General features: G+C 42.1%; 1 protein-coding gene across 1 annotated transcript; it reads left to right on the forward strand.

Annotated features, from left to right (window-relative positions):
- Nucleotides 1-15666: 15666 nt before the first annotated feature.
- Nucleotides 15667-20367, forward strand: LOC103713245 (uroporphyrinogen-III C-methyltransferase-like). The gene is made up of 6 exons (XM_008800111.4): nucleotides 15667-16462; nucleotides 16591-16668; nucleotides 18042-18111; nucleotides 18190-18259; nucleotides 19375-19582; nucleotides 19772-20367. Exons 1-6 carry the CDS (start codon nucleotides 15890-15892, stop codon nucleotides 19940-19942), a joined length of 1170 nt encoding a protein of 389 aa, XP_008798333.2. The 5' UTR covers nucleotides 15667-15889; the 3' UTR covers nucleotides 19943-20367.
- The last annotated feature ends 1694 nt before the right edge of the window (nucleotides 20368-22061 follow it).

Consider the following 22061-nt stretch of genomic DNA (forward strand, 5'->3'; position numbering starts at 1 on the left):
GGGTATGGTCCCTGATTGATATGTCGTGGCGTGGCCGGCAAGTAAAGCATGGTGCGGTAAGGCTGCTGCAGGGCATGGCCGCAGCATATAGACGACGAGGTCGGCCTTCTGAGGTCAGCTCGGCCTTCTGTGCTCGGCCTTCTGAGCTCGGCAGCCTTCTGAGCTCGGCAGCTTTCTGTGCTCGGCAGCCTTCTGGTCTCGGCCTGCTGTGCTCGGCCTTCTGTGCTCGGCCTTCTGAGCTCGGCAGCCTTCTGAGCTCGGCAGCTTTCTAGTCTCGGCAGCCTTCTGGTCTCGGCCTTCTGAGCTCGGCAGCTTTCTAGTCTCGGCCTGCTGAGCTCGGCCTTCTGTGCTCGGCAGCATGGATGAGCTCGGCAGCCTTCTGAGCTCGGCTTGCATGAGCTCGGCTCGGCCTTTTGAGCTCGGCAGCATGGATGAGCTCGGCCTGCATGATGAGCTCGGCTCGGCCTTCTGAGCTCGGCCTGCATGATGAGCTCGACTCGGCCTTCTGAGCTCGGCTCGGCCTTCTGGGCTCGGCCTGCATGGTGAGCTCAGGCTTGTTGTCAGATTTGGGTGCTTTAATTGTACGTGTGGGGTGGTCTATTTTTTCCCCCAACACTACCCCCGACTTCCAAGTTCGAGCAGCTTTTTGGCTCGGGCGAAGGAAGTAGTCTAGTCGTCGATCATCCTGTAACATAGCCAAATATATATGGAGATGTGCGTGCCAAGTAGGGTGTACCTCTCATGCAGTTGAAGTCAAGTGCTTTAGGTCGACTCAGCAGCCTTCTTTGGCTTGTGGTCGACTCAGCTCTCGAGAACGTCGAGACGATGCGACAGATCTTCCGCGTCGCACTTCTCCCAGCTGACAAGGCAAAAATTCAGGCCATGAGCCCTTTTTTTACTGTCGGAGTCGAGCGTCTCACGCCGAGGTCGGCAGCTTTGCTCATCGACTAACTTTTGTGGACGCTCTTTTGTTCGGGGTCCGCTTTCTAGGGACGCCGGCACAATAGGAGAAATAGTTGCCATTGGAGATCTGTGTGGGCGTTGTTTTGTTGTTATCCACGAACATTTTGGGGGTGCTTTGTTGTCAATCACGAATGTTTTGGGGGGCCGCAAAGGTACTACCCCGTCATCCCGAGGTCGAGGGAGCTCGGGCTCACTGTCGACTCGTCGGGGCATCTCGACCTTAGTCGAAGAGGCGCTACGGGAGGCCGCGAAGGTACTACCCCGTTGTTGGTGTTGAGCACCACGGAGGGCCGCCAAGGTACTACCCCGTCTTCCCGAAGTGTCGAGGGGTCTGGGCACGCACTGTCGACACTCGGGGCATCTCGACCTTAGTCGAGGAGGCGCTACGGAGGGCCGCGAAGGTACTACCCCATTGTTGGTGTTGAGCGCCACGGAGGGCCGCGAAGGTACTATCCCGTCTTTCCGAAGTGTCGAGGGGTCTGGGCACGCACTGTCGACACTCGGGGCATCTCGACCTTAGTCGAGGAGGCGCTACGGGGGGCCGCGAAGGTACTATCCCGTTGTTGGTGTTGAGCGCCATGGAGGGCCGCGAAGGTACTACCCCGTCTTTCCGAAGTGTCGAGGGGTCTGGGCACGCACTGTCGACACTCGGGGCATCCCGAACTTAGTCAGGGCATCATTGGAGATACATACAGGAGATGGATTTCGTTGGCGATCGTGCGCCCTTATTCGGAGCGGGGCGACGTTGGAGATAGGGATACCCGTAGGTCGTTTTTTGGATTCTCCGACCTGAAAATAGATGAAATATTGAAATTATTTGAAGCCAAAGTGGCATCCTGTACCTTTTGGAGATATTTTGATGGCTCTCGAGCTTTGAAGTCCCTCAGGACTTGGCTCAGCACCGGCCTTCTTTGGCTCGATTTTCTGGGAGGGGTGTTCTGCGCTCGGGCTTCTGAGCTCGCGCTTATGAGCTCAGCAGCCTTCTGGTCTCGGCCTTCTGAGCTCGACCTGCATGAGCTCGACCTGGATGAGACTGCTGCAGGTCGTGGCTGCAGCATGTGGATGACGAGCTCGGCCTTCTAAGCTCGGCCTGGATGAGACTGCTGCAGGTCGTGGCTGCAGCATGTGGATGACGAGCTCGGCCTTCTGAGCTCGGCTCGGCCTGCATGAGCTCGGCCTGGATGAGACTGCTGCAGGTCGTGGCTGCAGCATGTGGATGACGAGCTCGGCCTTCTGAGCTCGGCTCGGCCTGCATAAGCTCGGCCTGGATGAGACTGCTGCAGGTCGTGGCTGCAGCATGTGGATGACGAGCTCGGCCTGCATGAGCTTGGCCTGGATGAGCTTGGCAGCCCTCTGTGCACGGCCGGGGCTTCGGTTATGGCGACGCTCTGAAGGAGAGCAACGTCACGAGCGTCGTCTAAGGACTTACACCCATGAGGAGGGAGTACATAACTCTCCTTCTCCAGACCTCAGCTTTTATTTCTCTTTTCCTCCAACTTGTTGATGTGAGACTTGGGCTACTACTTCTCACTAGTTGTCCCCACGTACGTCGTTGTAGCGGGAGCCATGCCTGATTCGAGATAGCTCGGGAGAAAGTTTCTTCCTCTACTTAACATGAACCCGTGGAGGCGGCACAGGAGGAGCCTCTACTTGTTGCAGGCTTTGGGCTGCAATGGCTAGCGCTTGGACTTGCTGCACTAGCGCATCGAAGTGCTCGAGTTGGACTTGTGGAACTTGATCTACCGGAGATCTTGGTGGTGAATTCTGGACTGAGCGTTTGGGACTTGGAGCATGATGCTGAGAGGCGTTAAAGACTCCTCTGCTCCTTAGTTTCATGGCCGCAACTCGGGCCCTTCCTCTAGCGCCAACTGTTGCTGGAAATTGGACCCGGAGGCGGCCGTCGGCTGAGGAGGAGGAGCTCCGGCGAACATTGGCGGGCGGCGATCCGTCGGCGAGCGGCGTCCTCCGTGGGGACCTGCAAAAAGCAGGTGGCCGGAGTTTTCGGCGCCGGCCCTCCGATGCTTAAGTCAGAGGGGGCTTAATTTTGGAGAAGGAGAGGGACTGTATTTCCAAGTCCGAAGCCTCCCTTTGGGAGGAGGAAGCCTCCAGCCCCCTTTTTAGAGGGAGAAGCTCCCCTTTTATAGGAAGAGTAGCAGGGTTACCTGTGATGTGACTGGGCGAATTAATGGGTTACCGTCACGATTGGACGTGGGCGTGTGAAGTAATGAGTTGCCGTGGATGGCCCGTTCCCATCATGGGAGGAGGTTGCGTGCAGCAAGAGCTTGTTTGTGGCGTGCAGTGCAGTACATTCTTGGGAATGGTGAGGTGTTGACAGTCGTAGCAGGGTATGGTCCCTGATTGATATGTCGTGGCGTGGCCGGCAAGTAAAGCATGGTGCGGTAAGGCTGCTGCAGGGCATGGCCGCAGCATATAGACGACGAGGTCGGCCTTCTGAGGTCAGCTCGGCCTTCTGTGCTCGGCCTTCTGAGCTCGGCAGCCTTCTGAGCTCGGCAGCTTTCTGTGCTCGGCAGCCTTCTGGTCTCGGCCTGCTGTGCTCGGCCTTCTATGCTCGGCCTTCTGAGCTCGGCAGCCTTCGGAGCTCGGCAGCTTTCTAGTCTCGGTAGCCTTCTGGTCTCGGCCTTCTGAGCTCGACAGCTTTCTAGTCTCGGCCTGCTGAGCTCGGCCTTCTGTGCTCGGCAGCATGGATGAGCTCGGCAGCCTTCTGAGCTCGGCTTGCATGAGCTCGGCTCGGCCTTCTGAGCTCGGCAGCATGGATGAGCTCGGCCTGCATGATGAGCTCGGCTCGGCCTTCTGAGCTCGGCCTGCATGATGAGCTCGACTCGGCCTTCTGAGCTCGGCTCGGCCTTCTGGGCTCGGCCTGCATGGTGAGCTCAGGCTTGTTGTCAGATTTGGGTGCTTTAATTGTACGTGTGGGGTGGTCTATTTTTTTCCCCAACAGATCCCATGATGGAGGATGAAGAGATTCTTGAATATTATTCATCGTACTGATGGTTCATGAAGGGGCTATGATGTTAATTATGGTCATTCTGCAAGATGGATTTTGCATTTCTGATCAGTTAGATTAATTATCTTCATCCAATGGTGAATCAAACACATTAAGAAAATAGTGAATCAATGGGCACCAAAGTCCGACAATTTAATTTATTGCAGGCTTAATGTTGGTCCCCGCTGTTAGATCTTAAAAATATAGCAATAGCGCATGAAGTTGGCGATCGTCAATGAGATTTGCTCAAGAGTGTTGATGCAACTAGCGTACCAGCTGGGGCTAAATATGTCTCTTTCATCGAATTAAACATATTCTTTCAGAATACTTTCCTGGTTATTTCAGAGAATTCTTAAGAAATAAAAAGGTTGCACAAAGTAAAAGGTTCAAAGATCGATATATTTTTAGGAAGGAAGATGCAGTAGGTCCCTCGGTGAAGTTAACTCTGGAAGATGATGAGGGTCGGATGGGGCAGAGGAGGCTCCGTGAGGCGGATGCTGAGCTTCAGAGAAATGTCCATTGTTTTAAAACGCTTCAGAAACCGACATAGCTTATAAAAAGGTGTTACACAAGCCTCAAGGCGCATCACATTTTTGTGATCCATAAGCTGATACTTTTACATGGGAACAAATTTTAGTAGTGTGATAGTTTATATTTGTTGCCCAAGGCCTTGAGTTTCGAGTTTGAGTCATGCATAGGTAGAGCCTGATTCTAGACCCGCTTAATTTGTAAGCATCTCAAACTGTTCAAAATAGGATTGTGTTCAGCTTGGCTAGATCAAGTGAGAAGCAAAGGAGAAGAATTCAATCTTAATGTTCGAAACCTACTACTTTATCGAAATTAACCTAGCCAATGATTTCTTCTGGGATTCTGGCCATCTCGTCAAACAAAAGAAATCAGTTAAAGGATCAGCGCATTGGGTTCCATCTTGAATTCCCTGCCCTTAAGGCCAATCTATACTAAACTTGCTGCAGACTGAATTCGATCTTTTAGAAGGAAAAAATGCAGCAAGCAGCGCATATCAGTCTCGCTTGGACCCATCCTAGTTCTCAACAAATAGAAAGAAGAAAAAACAAAAACAAAACAAGTGGAAAGCAGGAAAAAGCAAACACGCGGGGAAAGGTGTTAAATCACCAAGGTGACAAAACATAGCATGGAGGCCTTTAGGTTAACTGAATGCTTAATGCAAATAAAGCAATGGCATACAATGCGACATTCTGAATGGCTCTTGTAAATGTCAAACGAGGCAGGGAAGAAATACAAAATGTAAGTTGCAACTAAATATTCTGATTCGGCTTTCTTTATTGCATAAAAATCCAAAGTCCTGGCCGAATGAAACCAGCCAGTCAAGGATGCAGGACTAAATGTTTTAAGATTCATGTCTAAGCTGAATCTGAAAACAAAGATCTGATATCTTTATTGGATACAGGCACCAGCATGCGGCATGATTAAAGTAGAAGTACACAATCAAGTCTCATCAAAAAGAAGTGAATGGCCAGACCTGTGTATAACTGTTTTGCTGGATGAAATGACTCTAAAAAGAAGGTGATGCACTTTTATCATCCAAGCCAGCATAAAGAAAATGGTTGAACCAACCAAAGAATTCTTGGAAACACCCATACAATATTTTATCTGGAGAATATTAACTCGCATGCTTCAATAATTTAGGGGCAATACCAAGTTTAAGCAGAATGTTTGAAATTTCCAAGTTGGTAGGCGTTCAAAAGAAATCTACTAACTGTAACAGAAATGTTACTTATCACCATCTTCCTCCTTCTTTTGCCCATAGCGGCGGTTGAACTTTGCAATCTGACCTAGGCTCTGCGCCATCTGACGCCTTGCTCTAAAATGATAGACTTTGCCAACATGATGTATCTTGGTCATCAAAACATGCATCAATCTCCCACTCGGAGTCACATAGGAAATCCACTGCATCTGGGGGTGCAACCCTTTCTTCATCCTTCCACCTAACAATCATGTGAAGGCTTGCTAATATAAGTGACCCAATAAGACAGATAATGGTTAAAATAATATATACGAAATTGAGTTTTCTCATGACAGAAAGATTAATCAACAGATACAAATCCTTTTGACCTAACTACAGACCATCTAACTGATTTGCAACTCGGGCAACTTCATTGTATTTAAGTTGGTAGATACAGAAAGTGAAAGTTACAGCAAACATCAAAATTGCCTATATGCAAATGCAATAAGGCTGAAGAAGGAAAATTATGACCTGGTATGTACATAATTGTGATTGTAAACCGTTTCTCAGAGGGGATGTACCATTGCTATACATTCTTAAAATAGAAAAGAAACATAGATGAAGATTAAATTTTGAAGGCATAACTAAGTGTTTTAAAAATATATAAAGTAATGCATCATTTTCATAATTATTGTTTTATGAGTTCACTTCACTTTGGAAACCAACTAGAGCACTATACACCGCCAAGATTTCTTTCCCAATACTCGAAGTCGTCCCCAAATGCTGGAGAGGCTTACATTGTATAAGCAATAGGGGTGGTAAAATATGATCCGACCCGCCATAAACAGATTTGGGTTTGGCTTAAATAGGTTCGGGTCGTAAACAGGTTGATCCGTTTAACCTGTTTATTAATTGGGTCGGATACAGATTTTAAATTTCTGACCCGTTTAATCTGTATAACCTGTTTAATTGTTGGGCTAATATATAAGGGCCAAACTCCCTGCCTCGGCCCGCTTTCACCGCCTCGGCCCAACTCCCCGCTTCGGCCCGCTTTCACCGCGAGGTCCACCGTCCGGTTTCACAGTTTCACCGCGAGGTTGATTGGACGTAAAAGGCGTCGCTTAGGGTTTGTGTCTTTGTGAGCGCCGCCCGAGCTCCATTCCCTCAGTCCCTCTCCCCTCTCCTAGTCTTCCTCTCCTCCGGACCTCCGCCCTCTCCTCCCCCTTGCCGACTCCTTCCGCCTCCCCGTCGACGGCGACCGCAGCGGCTCGACGGGTTCCTAGGACGTTGCTTCCGCCTTCTTGGGGCTTTTCGTCGTCTCGCGACTTGCCGGCGGACGGTGACTGCTTTGTCTTCTCCACGGCGACGGCCTCCGTCTCCTGCCCTATCCGTGCGTTCTCTCCCCTTCTCCGCTAGTAGTATAGTCATGCTATCTCTGATTTCCTTCCGCCATCTCTTTCTGTCTCTGTTTCTTGATCTTAGGGATCTTGGATCTCAAAGCGGCGGAGGACGTGAGGGCGCTCTTTCTCTTCTTCAAAGCGGCGACTACTGTGGAGTCCAGCAGCGCTGCAGCAGGTATGCCGGTGGAGGGAAATGGTTTGGTTTTTACTTTTTATGGTTTGATTCATGGCGAAGGCTAGGGCTTCAAGATTTTTTCCCCCACCCGAATCGAAGCCGTCGATGATTTCCGGAGAGAAAAAAAATTTGGGGATGGCGCCTAGAATCCTAGATCAGAGATTTTGAGGGCTCCCGTTTCCATTTTCTTTTATTTTTTCCAATAAAAAAATTGTAATCTGTTAATTTCTCTCCTCCCCTTGTTCCTCTCCGTGTTTTCTTTTTACTTAATTTCTGGTTAAATTTATTTTTTAAAAAAAATTGCTTGACCGTGTTAATATTGGTGGATTTATTGTTGGCACTGTCCATGGCTTATATGCTAACTATCTAATTTAACTATTTAAGTCCAATAGTTAAACGAGTCGGGTTGGGTTAAATGGGTTAGCTGTTTGTTAAACGGGTTAAACGGGTCGGGTTACCCATTTAATAAACAGGTCAGGTTCAGGTTGTAATTTTCTAACCTGTTTAATAAATAGGTCGGGTTCAGGTTTATGATTTTTTGACCCGACTTGCATCTGATCCGACCTGTTTATGTCCGACCCAACCCGATTGCCACCCCTAATAAGCAATCATTAGCTAATTGTTTGGCACAAAGCTTTTCTCGCCATCTCGGGATGGGCGTGCCAGAGAGCTTGTTTGATAAATCCTCGTGGCAAGTGGTAAAAAGATGCATAGGCATGCCACCGGCGTTAGAGCAACCGAAAAGAGGATAATTGAAGGAAGGATATCAAACTAGCTTTTGTCCAAGTGCTTGGACCTTCAAGGACTTTTGCCATTGTCATATTGCCGTTCGAAAGAAAATGGAGAGGGATAGGATGTAGCCTGAGCTACGGTAGGAAAAATATAAGTCATTTTGGAATATCAAAGTCATTTTGAGCGGCTTGTCAATAGAGCTTGTAATTGGCCAAAACGGTAACTTGTTGGAACTTTTATTGAAGGACTTTGCTCATACATTCATTGTGAGATGAAGATGTATAAGCCCTACATTATATTGGTAGCTATCTCTTTTGCCCGATTATGAAAGGAAAGACTCATTAAAAATACCTCATGCTTAAACAAGAGAGTAAATAACAAGAAATTCGTAAATTTCAAGAAGATACACTCAACAACAAATATGTTAAGTGGCTTACACAAGAGGATCTCATGGACAGAATAAGGCAAGGCAAATGTTAGCATTGTGATGAAAAATGGCATAGAGGAAATTGCTGGAAAAGATAATTTTTCTTATCGAACCTGTACATATTGACACTTCATAAGATGATGAAGATGAAGATGATCGCCATGTACCACCTAGACAAATATAACCTTGAGAACAAGATCATCTAGAAGTGAAAGGGAATGATATGCTTCTTATCTTAGGATCCTAATTTTAATTTGATTTAGCACAAGAATTAAGAGGAGTCCAAGTCTAATAAAGATTGGCTACATCATATTCCTATTTTGCTTTTTCTTATTCTTGTAGGACAATTAACTCTGAATCTATATATACGTAGTGCTCTAGACAAGCAATGAATTTAATAAAAATAGTTTAAAGGCTATTCGAGGTCCAAAACCTCTTGAATTGATCGAATACTCTTTCTTCTACCTATATCTCTGTTTTTCTATTTTCTTTTGCTCGAAATTCCATCAATAGTAAGTGGGTTCCTATCAAACAGAATACATACACATATATATACGACTTTTCAAAAACTAGTCTCGCATTATAAAAATTTCATCATGACATGAAGATGAAATATCTTTTTTTTCGTATCCTAACATCGAACTAGAAAGAGGAGACTAACTGAACAACTTTAGTTCAATGTCGAGAAGTTATGTAATTTAAAAACTATCCTTACTGCAAGGAGAGGGGAAAACCTATGATTTAAACCCACCCCCCATCCCAACCTTCGGGGCGTCTCATGGCCCGCTTTCACCTGTTCTCCGAACCCAAAGCGGTGATTTTTCACGAAGCTTGTCGAAAGAAATCAAACAAATGGATTATTGCATTTCAATAGTTTAATGGGTTATCATCTTCGAATCAAAAGCACTTTTGGATAAAAAAAGGTGTTTGATAAAAATTTTGGAAAGCTGTTTTAGCTTTTTTAGAAAGCTAAAAACAGCTTTTTGGGGAAAGCTCCAATTTGGAGCTTTTCGAAAAAGCTGTTTTGAGCTTTGTCGGAAAGCTTTTTTTACCAAAATACCCATAATAAAATATAATAATTACATACTTTGTCCCTTCATAAACCTAAAAATCTGCCCTAACAAATAACCCTAGCCGTGGATTAGACTCTCTTCTGTGCAAGAAGAAGTATTTTTATTTTCTATTTTTGTATGCATCTTTTGAATCACGTTTTAGGAAAAGAAATTTTTTAATTTCTTCTTTTAGATGCATTAAAATCTGTTTTTATGGCCTTTTGAGAAAATAGATGAAGTAAAGAATGGTAATTTTACAAGAGATGCCATTTACAACAGTTGAACACCCAGCTTTTCAAATGTTTGATAGGAATCTCAGACCAGAATTTCATATTGTTTCAAGAACAACATTGGCTTCTGATTGCTTTAAAATATATGAAAACGAAAAAAATGAAGACTTGAAGATTTGTTCAAGACGAACCATGGAAGAATCAGTTTAACATTGGACATGTGGACATCAAATCAGACATTGGAATACATATATCTCACTACACATTACATCACTAATGATTGAAAATTAAAAAAGAATATTATCAATTTTAAGTTGGTTCCTTCACCACATATGGGCTTAGTCATTGGTGATGCTATAGCTAGCTGTATTTTATCTTGGAATATTGAGAAAAGGTTGGGTTCAATCATTCTTGATAATTTGTCAGCAAATACAGTTGTAGCAATAGAACTTCAAAAACAATTCAGAAAAGATTTACTTTTGGATAGTAAATTCTTTCATGTGCATTACTGTGCACACATTCTTAATTTGATTGTGAAGGATGGGTTGAAGGTAGTGGAGGGTGCTATTCATAGGATCCGCGAAGCTGTTAAATATATAAAATCATCTCAAGGAAGGTTGGAATTGTGAAACAATTGAAGATGAATGGTAAGAAAAGGATATGCATAGATGTACCTACTCGTTGGAATTCTACATATCTCATGTTAAACGATGTTATACAATTCAAGGATGTATTTATGCGACTTGTGGCCCGGGATCCTAATAAACATTTGAAAAGCTGGGTGTTCAACTGTTGTAAATGGCATCTCTTGTAAAATTACCATCCTTTACTTCATCTATTTTCTCAAAAGGCCATAAAAACAGATTTTAATGCATCTAAAAGAAGAAATTAAAAAAAATTCTTTTCCTAAAATGTGATTCAAAAGATGCATACAAAAATAGAAAATAAAAATACTTTTTCTTGCATAGAAGAGAGTCTAATCCACGGCTAGGGTTCTTTGTTAGGGCAGATTTTTAGGTTTATAAAGGGACAAAGTATGTAATTATTATATTTTATTATGGGTATTTTGGTGAAAAAAAGCTTTCCGACAAAGCTCAAAACAGCTTTTTCGAAAAGCTCCAAATTGGAGCTTTTTTTAAAAAGCTGTTTTTAGCTTTCTGAAAAAGCTAAAACAGCTTTCCAAAATTTTTACCAAATACCTTTTTTTAATCCAAAAGTGCTTTAGGAGGGCCAGAAAGTGCTTTTTGGCCCTCCAAAAGCTCCTCCAAACAGGGCCTTAGTCCATAAATTTCATAAGATTTTCAGCCCAATTATCCAAATAAACTTCCAAGACGAGCCTAGTAACCTAGAGACGCCAGTGGGGCTGGGGGGCGGGATCTTGTCCCACAATCCCCTTTCCTAGCTCACGTTAAACGGAATCGAGCCGGGATTAACCCTAGACAAAATTAACTCGGCCCATTTGCTTTGCCAAGGGCCTTCTTGGATTTAAGGACTAGGGTTCCTGTTGGGCGGCTGCAGATCTCTCTCGATTCACCCTCAAAGCTCAACCTCTGTAACCTCGGACCGGCGACTGGCAGGTCTCTCTCTCTCTGTCTCTCTAATATACTATTCTAGTTTTTTGAATTATTGTAAATTTTGATTCGAAGATGATAACCCATTAAACTATTGAAATGCGATAATCCATTTGTTTGATTTCTTTCGACATTCACCGCTTTGGGTTCGGAGAACAGGTGAAAGCGGGCCATGAGACGCCCCGAAGGTTGGGGTGGGGGGTGGGTTTAAATCATAGGTTTTCCCCTCTCCTTGCAGTAAGGATAGTTTTTAAATTACATAACTTCTCGACATTGAACTAAAGTTGTTCAGTTAGTCTCCTCTTTCTAGTTCGATGTTGGGATACGAAAAAAAAGATATTTCATCTTCATGTCATGAGGAAATTTTTATAATGCGAGACTAGTTTTTGAAAAGTCGTATATATATGTGTATGTATTCTGTTTGATAGGAACCCACTTACTATTGATGGAATTTCGAGCAAAAGAAAATAGAAAAACAAAGATATAGGTAGAAGAAAGAGTATTCGATCAATTCAAGAGGTTTTGGACCTCGAATAGCCTTTAAACTATTTTTATTAAATTCATTGCTTGTCTAGAGCACTACGTATATATAGATTCAGAGTAAATTGTCCTACAAGAATAAGAAAAAGCAAAATAGGAATATGATGTAGCCAATTTTTATTAGACTTGGACGACTCCTAATTCTTGTGCTAAAACAAATTAAAATTAGGATCCTAAGATAAGAAGCATATCATTCCCTTTCACTTCTAGATGATCTTGTTCTCAAGGTTATATTTGTCTAGGTGGTACATGGCGATCATCTTCATCTTCATCATCTTGTGAAGTGTCAATATGTGCAGGTTCGATAAGAAAAATTATCTTTTTCCAGCAATTTCCTCTATGCCATTTTTCATCACAATGCTAACATTTGCCTTGGCTTATTCTGTCCATGAGATCCTCTTGTGTAAGCCACTTAACATATTTGTTGTTGAGTGTATCTTCTTGAAATTTACGAATTTCTTGTTATTTACTCTCTTGTTAAGCATGAGGTATTTTTAATGAGTCTTTCCTTTCATAATCGGGCAAAAGAGATAGCTACCAATATAATGTAGGGCTTATACATCTTCATCTCACAACGAATGTATGAGCAAAGTCCTTCAATAAAAGTTCCAACAAGTTGCCGTTTTGGCCAATTACAAGCCCTATTGACAAGCTGCTCAAAATGACTTTGATATTCCAAAATGACTTAGATTTTTCCTACCGTAGCTCAGGCTACATCCTATCCCTCTCCATTTTCTTTCGAACGGCGATATGACAATGGCAAAAGTCCTTGAAGGTCCAAGCACTTGGACAAACGCTAGTTTGATATCCTTCCTTCAATTATCCTCTTTTCGGTTGCTCTAACGCCGGTGGCATGCCTATGCATCTTTTTACCACTTGCCACGAGGATTTATCAAACAAGCTCTCTGGCACGCCCATCCCGAGATGGCGAGAAAAGCTTTGTGCCAAAGAGTTAGCTAATGATTGCTTCTACAATGTCAGCCTCTCCAGCATTTGGGGACGGCTTCGAGTATTGGGAAAGAAATCTTGGCGGTGTATAGTGCTCTAGTTGGTTTCCAAAGTGAAGTGAACTCATAAAACAATAATTATGAAAATGATGCATTACTTTATATATTTTTAAAACACTTAGTTATGCCTTCAAAATTTAATCTTCATCTATGTTTCTTTTCTATTTTAAGAATGTATAGCAATGGTACATCCCCTCTGAGAAACGGTTTACAATCACAATTATGTACATACCAGGTCATAATTTTCCTTCTTCAGCCTTATTGCATTTGCATATAGGCAATTTTGATGTTTGCTGTAACTTTCACTTTCTGTATCTACCAACTTAAATACAATGAAGTTGCCCGAGTTGCAAATCAGTTAGATGGTCTGTAGTTAGGTCAAAAGGATTTGTATCTGTTGATTAATCTTTCTGTCATGAGAAAACTCAATTTCGTATATATTATTTTAACCATTATCTGTCTTATTGGGTCACTTATATTAGCAAGCCTTCACATGATTGTTAGGTGGAAGGATGAAGAAAGGGTTGCACCCCCAGATGCAGTGGATTTCCTATGTGACTCCGAGTGGGAGATTGATGCATGTTTTGATGACCAAGATACATCATGTTGGCAAAGTCTATCATTTTAGAGCAAGGCGTCAGATGGCGCAGAGCCTAGGTCAGATTGCAAAGTTCAACCGCCGCTATGGGCAAAAGAAGGAGGAAGATGGTGATAAGTAACATTTCTGTTACAGTTAGTAGATTTCTTTTGAACGCCTTCCAACTTGGAAATTTCAAACATTCTGCTTAAACTTGGTATTGCCCCTAAATTATTGAAGCATGTGAGTTAATATTCTCCAGATAAAATATTGTATGGGTGTTTCCAAGAATTCTTTGGTTGGTTCAACCATTTTCTTTATGCTGGCTTGGATGATAAAAGTGCATCACCTTCTTTTTAGAGTTATTTCATCCAGCAAAACAGTTATACACAGGTCTGGCCATTCACTTCTTTTTGATGAGACTTGATTGTGTGCTTCTACTTTAATCATGCCGCATGCTGGTGCCTGTATCCAATAAAGATATCAGATCTTTGTTTTCCTTCTAAAAGATCGAATTCAGTCTGCAGCAAGTTTAGGATAGATTGGCCTTAAGAGCAGGGAATTCAAGATGGAACCCAATGTGCTGATCCTTTAACTGATTTCTTTTGTTTGACGAGATGGCCAGAATCCCCGAAGAAATCATTGGCTAGGTTAATTTCGATAAAATAGTAGGTTTCGAACATTAAGATTGAATTCTTCTCCTTTGCTTCTCACTTGATCTAGCCAAGCTGAACACAATCCTATTTTGAACAGTTTGAGATGCTTACAAATTAAGCGGGTCTAGAATCAGGCTCTACCTATGCATGACTCAAACTCGAAACTCAAGGCCTTGGGCAACAAATATAAACTATCACACTACTAAAATTTGTTCCCATGTAAAAGTATCAGCTTATGGATCACAAAAATGTGATGCGCCTTGAGGCTTGTGTAACACCTTTTTATAAGCTATGTCGGTTTCTGAAGCGTTTTAAAACAATGGACATTGTTTACAATCCCCCGTCCCCCCCGCCCAAAAAAAAAGAACAATGGAGCCTTCTCTGCCCCATCCGACCCTCATCATCTTCCAGAGTCAACTTCACTGAGGGACCTGCGGCATCTTTCTTCCTAAAAATATGTAGATCTTTGAACCTTTTACTTTGTGCAACCTTTTTATTTCTTAAGAATTCTCTGAAATAGCTAGGAAAATATTCTGAAAGAATATGTTTAATTCGATGAAAGAGACATATTTAGCCCCACCTGGTACGCTAGTTGTATCAACACTGTTGAGCAAATCTCATTGACGATCGCCAACTTGATGCACTATTGCTATATTTTTAAGATCTAACAGTGGGGACCGACATTAAGCCTGCAATAAATTAAATTGTCGGACTTTGCTGCTCATTGATTCGCTATTTTCTTAATGTGTTTGATTCACCCTTGGATGAAGATAATTAATCCAACTAATCAGAAATGCAAAATCCATCTTGCAGAATGACCATAATTAACATCATAGCCCCTTCATGAACCATTAGTATGATGAATAATATTCAAGGATCTCTTCATCCTCCATCGTGGGATCCTTGTGAGTCTAGATCATATTTTTGGCCGTTCGCACTTGGACCCTCATAGATTTACAATTGGATCCTGGTCACTACACTCCTTATTTGTTAACTCAAGACCGGCAGAGAGTCCTCATGTTTACGTTAGGTTAATCTGGTGCCGCAAGTACCAATATTCTCTATGTATAGGGGATCGACCAAGTTGAATTGCTTAAAGACTTTGGTTTCCTTGATTGGTGTCTCATGTGGCCTCAGGAAAGGAAGAGGAAAATGTTGCGTGGTTAAGATAATGTCTTCAGTTAAAAGCTTTAATTAGTTACCTAGATCTGCAAAGGGAAAGAAAACAAAATTAAAAACACTACCACGTGTGTTACGTGAACGATGCTAATTTGCTTAAAATGGAATGAAACAAAAAATATCACTTGAAAGACATCTTTTTTGGGTGGCCTTTCAGATTAAGCATTCCTACAGAGAGATCAATGAAGCTGCAGATTGGATGTTTTCTGACTAACTATTCCGAAGATACACTTTGGATTGGAGAGCTGAAGCTCTCTAGTGCGCTTCGAAATATACTGTGTTTTGATTTTACTGAAAACATTTGTATTAGAAGTGTATGAATAATTTATTTTTTTTAAAAAAATATGACAGACTTTCTTACCGTATAAAAATACGATTAGGTTCACTGAACCTGGTCCTCCCTCACCACGAAGAGGCAAGAGCTACATTCCCTTCCACCATCGCCCCTTCGGCGTCGCCAAAACGCAGCAGCCAAAAAACGGCTCGCCAAAGCTTACAAAGTTTCATTTGACTTCAAATCCGTCCTACCTCTTTTCCCTATTATATATTCCACGCATTTCCCTTCTTTTAAATGGAGAACAACTCCATTACGTTCTAACCCACTCTGCCGCCGTCACGGCCCCAAAATCCCCCATCACTTCCATTTGAGCTCATTTCAACTCTCTCCCACCATGGCCTTAGCCGCCGCCTCGTCTTCTTGCTCGCCCGCTAGAAACCTCTCCCACTTCTCCTCCTCCTCTTCCCCATCTCTCCCCTCCTCCAAACCTTCGCCGGTATCCCCTTTCTTCCCCTGCCGTCAATCACAACGCGTCGTCTCTTGCTCCGCCGCGGCCTCTCCGTCATCTCCCTTCACGGAGAAAGACTCCGCCGAGAGATACCGAAGAGATGGCTGGGTTTACGGATCCGGCGTCCCGCTGCCGGTTTCCGCCCACCAAAACTTCAGCGACAGGGAGAACGAGATCGCGCTGCAATTGCCAGAGCTCAAGCGGTTGCTGGAGGCGCTGAGGGCCGCCCGGAGGGCGGAGGCAGGCGGCGGCGGCCGCGGCGGGCCGGGGAGTGTGTCGCTGGTGGGGACCGGGCCGGGTGACCCGGAGCTGCTGACGCTGAAGGCGGTGCGGGCGATCGAGCAGGCCGATCTCGTCCTCTATGATCGTCTGGTGTCCAATGATGTGCTCTGTTTCGTCAGGGCAGATGCCAAGATGCTCTATGTCGGGAAGACGGCCGGATATCATAGCCGGACTCAGGTCGGTGAGGTCGCAAAAGATCGATATTTTTTATTTTCCTCCGTTTTGGCTGAGATTTTTTTCGGGGCTTCATAGTGCATTGTTCTCAAATTTGTGTTTTTTTTTCTTTCCTGATTTATTATATTTAGGAAGAGATTCATGAGTTGCTTCTGAGCTTCGCTGAGGCTGGCGCCAATGTGGTGAGGCTAAAAGGAGGGGATCCTCTGGTGAGTTTTCTTTGTATATTAGTGCTTCATCTGCAGACTGCAGTGTTTTTATTGGGGAAGGAATGGGCTACTATATTTGGCCTGCGAAAAGCATTCACAGCGCTAATTCAGCGTGAAGTCAAACGTGTGTCAACTCACCAAGATACATTAGATTCTAACACATGGTTAACATGTATTTAAAAGATTTGCAGAGTGATAATTACTTTGAAATGAATACAAGCGATAAGATGCTAGGATTGGTTGTGCCTATAGAAGAACAGAAACTAATGGACTAGACTTGGTTGGCTTTATTTATTGACTTATCAATGTGATGTTGAAATAAGGAAAAAACTGCATCATGCAATACTATTGTCCAGTAGATATATCAATTAGAGAAACCTGTGATGAATGCCTTTCGACTTATGTGATACCAAACGTAGAGGCATACACGTTATGATTAAAGGAAGAGATTGATCTTGTTATCATTCTCGTTTTTTTTCCTTTTTATGACCCTAGTTACTTTTTAAACTCAAATGTCTTACTTAAGTATGGTGAGACATGTTGCACACTTATTATTCATTTTCTCATTTCTCTAATCAAGTGATATTTCCATGTCTCTGTGTTATAAAATGTTGTCATTTAAATATTAAGAAAATGTTTCTGTTTTAGAAATTTCATACTTGTATGCGATGAATCCCCTATGTTAAGAACTTTAAACCAAAAGCATAAAAATATTCAAGCATGAAGTTAGCAGAATATGAAAAATGAATTATAAGGCATGCAAGATTCAGCTATTTACTGTCAGTGTTTTCTAATGTTGGCTAATCTACATACGATTATGAAGACATACATCAAGTGATACACAAAGAAAAAGCATGTAGGCTGGATTTAGCTTGTAGCCAGGCAAACTCATTGGTCAATCACCATACATTTGTTTTCTAATGAATTTGAAAGTTACTTATATAGTAACATCACTCAGTTGATAGAAGATAAATTAGATGGTTCCATGAGGAAGTTATTTAAACTTCGCAGCTTGGCACAAAGCCAGGTTGCTGTCTATTTGAGCTAGCTGACAAAAGTTTCAGTCAAAAAAATTCAATGAGATTTTGGCTAAGATTGGATCAGAGGTGTTTATTGGGTCTGAGTCCAGTGTGAAGCTGCAATTTAAGGTTCACATGTCTGGCCAAAAGGAGATGCTGCATCCTATAGATATTATTTGCTAAAGGCTTGAAAAATAATACTTAGGTTCTCTCCTACAGATGAGTTTGTGCTTCATAGGTTCTTTTTCTTTTTTTTGGTTAAAGATGATTGTGATGATTGCTTAGCCAAAAAAAGAAAAGGAAAGGAAAGAATCATCACTGTTGCTGCTTGATAATATTTTATTGGCTCTTTAGGTCTTTGGCAGAGGTGGAGAGGAGATGGATTTTCTCCAGAAACAGGGAATTCAAGTCAAGGTCATTCCAGGTATACAACTTGTTAACCTGAAAGTGTTTTCCATGATTAGTTATCCTTATATCTATTGACCACCATCATATAAAACAGGGATCACTTCTGCTTCTGGGATAGCAGCAGAGCTTGGAATCCCACTGACCCACCGAGGTGTTGCAAATAGGTAACATGATTTGTCTTGCCTTGCTTTCCCTTAGTCATTGTAAAATTTGCTTTAGTAACATTAAAAGCTTTTTGTTCTGAGAACAGTATTGTTCTCTGGCTCTTTTAGTTTTTGAGGCAAGTATGCACTGTTTACTGACACCTGCTTCCTGGGTGGAACTTACAGTGGTTCACTACCATTTCTTGGGTGGAAGTAGTTTTATTGGTTCAATTGTTCTTCAATCTGTTGACTCACCATTTATCACTGGATTTCTCATCCTGCTGCTGGTCTTGACTAATGCTTTAGCAATAGGCTTCATTCAATTCATAGCTTATGATTGAGTTTTAGATCTGTAGGGACCTTTTGAGCAATTGTAGCTTTAATAAATATCTTTGTTGCATGGATTCTCTGCTTAATGTATTTTGATGCTGTCCTGGTATTGCTTCTTGTCAAATTTCCATCTGTAATCTCATCATAGCGCTTTGTGGGCCCTAATATCCATATAGATACATTTGATCCGTTATTTCCAATTCCTCCAACATATCCCATGATCATTGTGATCCAAACTATTGGAAATATACTGGAATGTCAAAATTAAAGTAAGAAGTTGTGTTGTTGTATGTTTAATAAAATTACACAGACTTAAGATAGTGTGACTGTATTGTTGCTTAGAGCTAGACTTAGAACTACTATTATCCAAAATAGTTGAGATGATTGAAGATTTAACTAATGAGATTTAATGCTTTTTAAGATTCATATTTTCTGTTTATGGCAATCCAATAATTTTAAAAACTCTGATTACCTGAGTCTGCAGGAATTCTAATTCCAGGCTTTCCATGACATGCTGATCACAATACACATACTTTGGAACTATAATATTTTATGTGTGAGTGCGCCAATAGTGCAAATAAAGAGCCTAAATGAATTGTTCTATAGTGCTGGAAGTTATTGATACTTGATAACTCTACTCAATAATGCGAATAGGAAGTACTCTAGTGCTAGACTACTCAATATGCAAGAGCCTTTTTTCCCATCAATGTTTTTTTTTATAACAAAAAAGCATGCTTTTAAGGGTATTTATGCCAGTTTTGAGTATTCAAAATACTTAACCCTCTGTTCTTTGCTCTTTGCTGCAGCGTTAGATTTTTAACCGGACACTCAAGAAACGGAGGAATGGATCCTCTTTATGTGGCAGAGAATGCTGCTGATCCTGATTCAACTTTGGTTGTCTATATGGGTTTGTCAACCCTCCAAGCTCTTGCTTCAAAATTGATGAATCATGGCTTGCCACCAGACACTCCAGCTGTTGCAGTGGAGCGAGGAACTACCCCACAGCAACGAATGGTCAGTAATGAACTGCTATTTCTTAAAATTTCTACCAAAACATGCGAGAAAACTAAATGTAGAATCATCAAGTAATCCCTGAGGACTGAAGTTTAGCAGATAACCAACCAGCAGATGATCTCCTTGAGCTTTAACTTTTCTTCTCAACCCTTGTTTTTCAAATTCGAGTGATAACTTCCTTTGATGCAGGTATTTGCAGAACTTAAGGACATTGTCTATGAGGTTAAATTAGCAGACTTGGCGTCCCCAACTCTAATAATTATTGGCAGGGTGGTGGCCTTGTCACCTCTCTGGCCCCAATCTTCTGAAGAAACTGTCGTGTTAAAGACTGGGGAGCTATGTTCCAGCCAGGTAGAATGAGAATAATGCCTTCAAGTACTCAAAAAAAAAAAAAAAACGCATGGAGATGAACGGATGGCTCACCATGTTAACAGTCAGGTCCAGCAGCATCACGCAAAAAGATGGAAACCCTGGAGGTTTCTGCTGCCGATACATGTACTGCATAGTCCCAGCTGACTCCCAGGGTTTAGTTGGCTTGATATTTACTAGAAATTCAATTCATTTTTATTCTTGTAAGAAATTGAACAGGTTCCATTTGCTACTTAGCCTGATTAATTTGCTGATTCATAGCCTGATTCATTTACTGATTGCAGATGTTCTATTTTGAAATTGTTGGCCGACATGAGCGGAATTTGCTCCATATTGATGGAGACACCTGATTCCAATGTACTACAAACCTTTTCTGTTATCATTAACGTTTCAAATGATGTCATGTCAGTTATCTACTGCACATCCCTTCATGCTAAACATATGAATATAGAATTAGGTGAGCAGTGGCTGCTGTAGTCCTCTTAAACAACTAGTGTCGTCATATATGGTGTGCGCTATGGCACTCAAGCAGTCACTACAGCCTGAGCAAGCTCCATGATCTCATGATGTTGAGATTTCTGGATGAGATTGCTCCATAATCTTACTAAGTTTATCTGAAATATACATTTTTAGAAGATTCCAATGTCCTGGCCAAATGATTGCTTCTCCTCATTTCCCAAGTGAGAAGTACCGTCGACAGTTGCTTCAACTCTTATATGCTATGGCTATGTCCCAAGACAGACCAATGCACATTGCGGTCAGATGTCTTTCTTAATCATGTGAATTGATGGTAGTAATATTTCTATGTTGCAGGATACTTATCTCACATGCAAAGGAACAAAAATTAAAATGCACATACTACCCGTATGTGGCCAGCCATACATGTAGTACTCTATGAGTTGGAATGGAGAGCTGCCTCTGGCACTTCAAGATATTCTGTTTTTTGATTTTATTGGATGTATTCGTATTCGTCAGATATGAATCGTCCGTCTTAGCAATATATATATATATATATTACCTTTCAAATCACGTATTTTTGCAATAATATTTCTATTAAATTTCTGTCTTTGTGTTAATAAGCATGTATTTTAATATAAGAAAACTTCATTTTTCTTTTGTATTAATAAATGACTATTTTAATCATTTTTGCTAGCTTCATTATTTTAATATTCCTCCCGAGTCAAATCAGCAACCTCTCATCAAAGCAAGCACTAGGGAGAGGATGCCAACCAATGGCCCAACTAATAGCGAGAAGGTTTGTAGCCAGTGTTTGTTGAAAGACAATAGAAAATGTTCGTGATTGTTGACGATTTCAGCTTTCTTCCTTGTGATCTCAAGGATTTTATCCTCCACAACTTTCTTTTTTAATGCTCATCAATGCATCTGATATGTTTAATAAAGCTAGAATTCTAACACTACCGCTTAAAATTAGTCGTTTTTCCTTCCCGTGAAACATTGCTGGCAGTATATAAACTGGTTTTCTTTTTGGTAACAGGAGGAGCTAAAAGCTCTCCATTAACATATAGTGTACATAACAGTTCACAATCTCTTACAACCCAAACCTAGTAACTAGAATCCTAACAGAAGTCTGTAACTTCTCTACTACTATGCATACAGAATTAATACAGGTAAACCACCAGAAATTGCAACGATTCAGGCTATGATACTCCTTCCAACAGAGATCTTCAGTTGAAGCTATTGCTGCACCCCAGGTGATACGTATTGTAACCAAGCAGATCCATTATATAAGATTTCAGAAAATGTAGATCCGCTGTTGAAGCACCCTGTCTGAAGCACAAACAGATAATCTGTCAGCCTGTAAGAGCAAATACCTTCCCAGCCGCTGTCATCTATTTTCTCCTATATGTAGGTTGTACCATCAGCATCAACCTGCAAAATGGAATATAGACCTCAGTGAATAACATCTTTAGCAGGCCCTTAATTCGTAGTGCCAGTTTTGGAGATGAAATCAGCAGCATTGTTGGCTTCAGGATATATGTGGGATACTATGAACTTTTGCAGGTTTAATTTCCATTTGAAGATGTCTTTCAGTAATGGCATCTTCAATAAACTGCCCAGAGAAAAATTAGCAATCCGTCCCTGGAGTTAC

This window comes from Phoenix dactylifera, chromosome 11 (assembly GCF_009389715.1).
Source record: "Phoenix dactylifera cultivar Barhee BC4 chromosome 11, palm_55x_up_171113_PBpolish2nd_filt_p, whole genome shotgun sequence".
Taxonomy (NCBI): domain Eukaryota; kingdom Viridiplantae; phylum Streptophyta; class Magnoliopsida; order Arecales; family Arecaceae; genus Phoenix; species Phoenix dactylifera.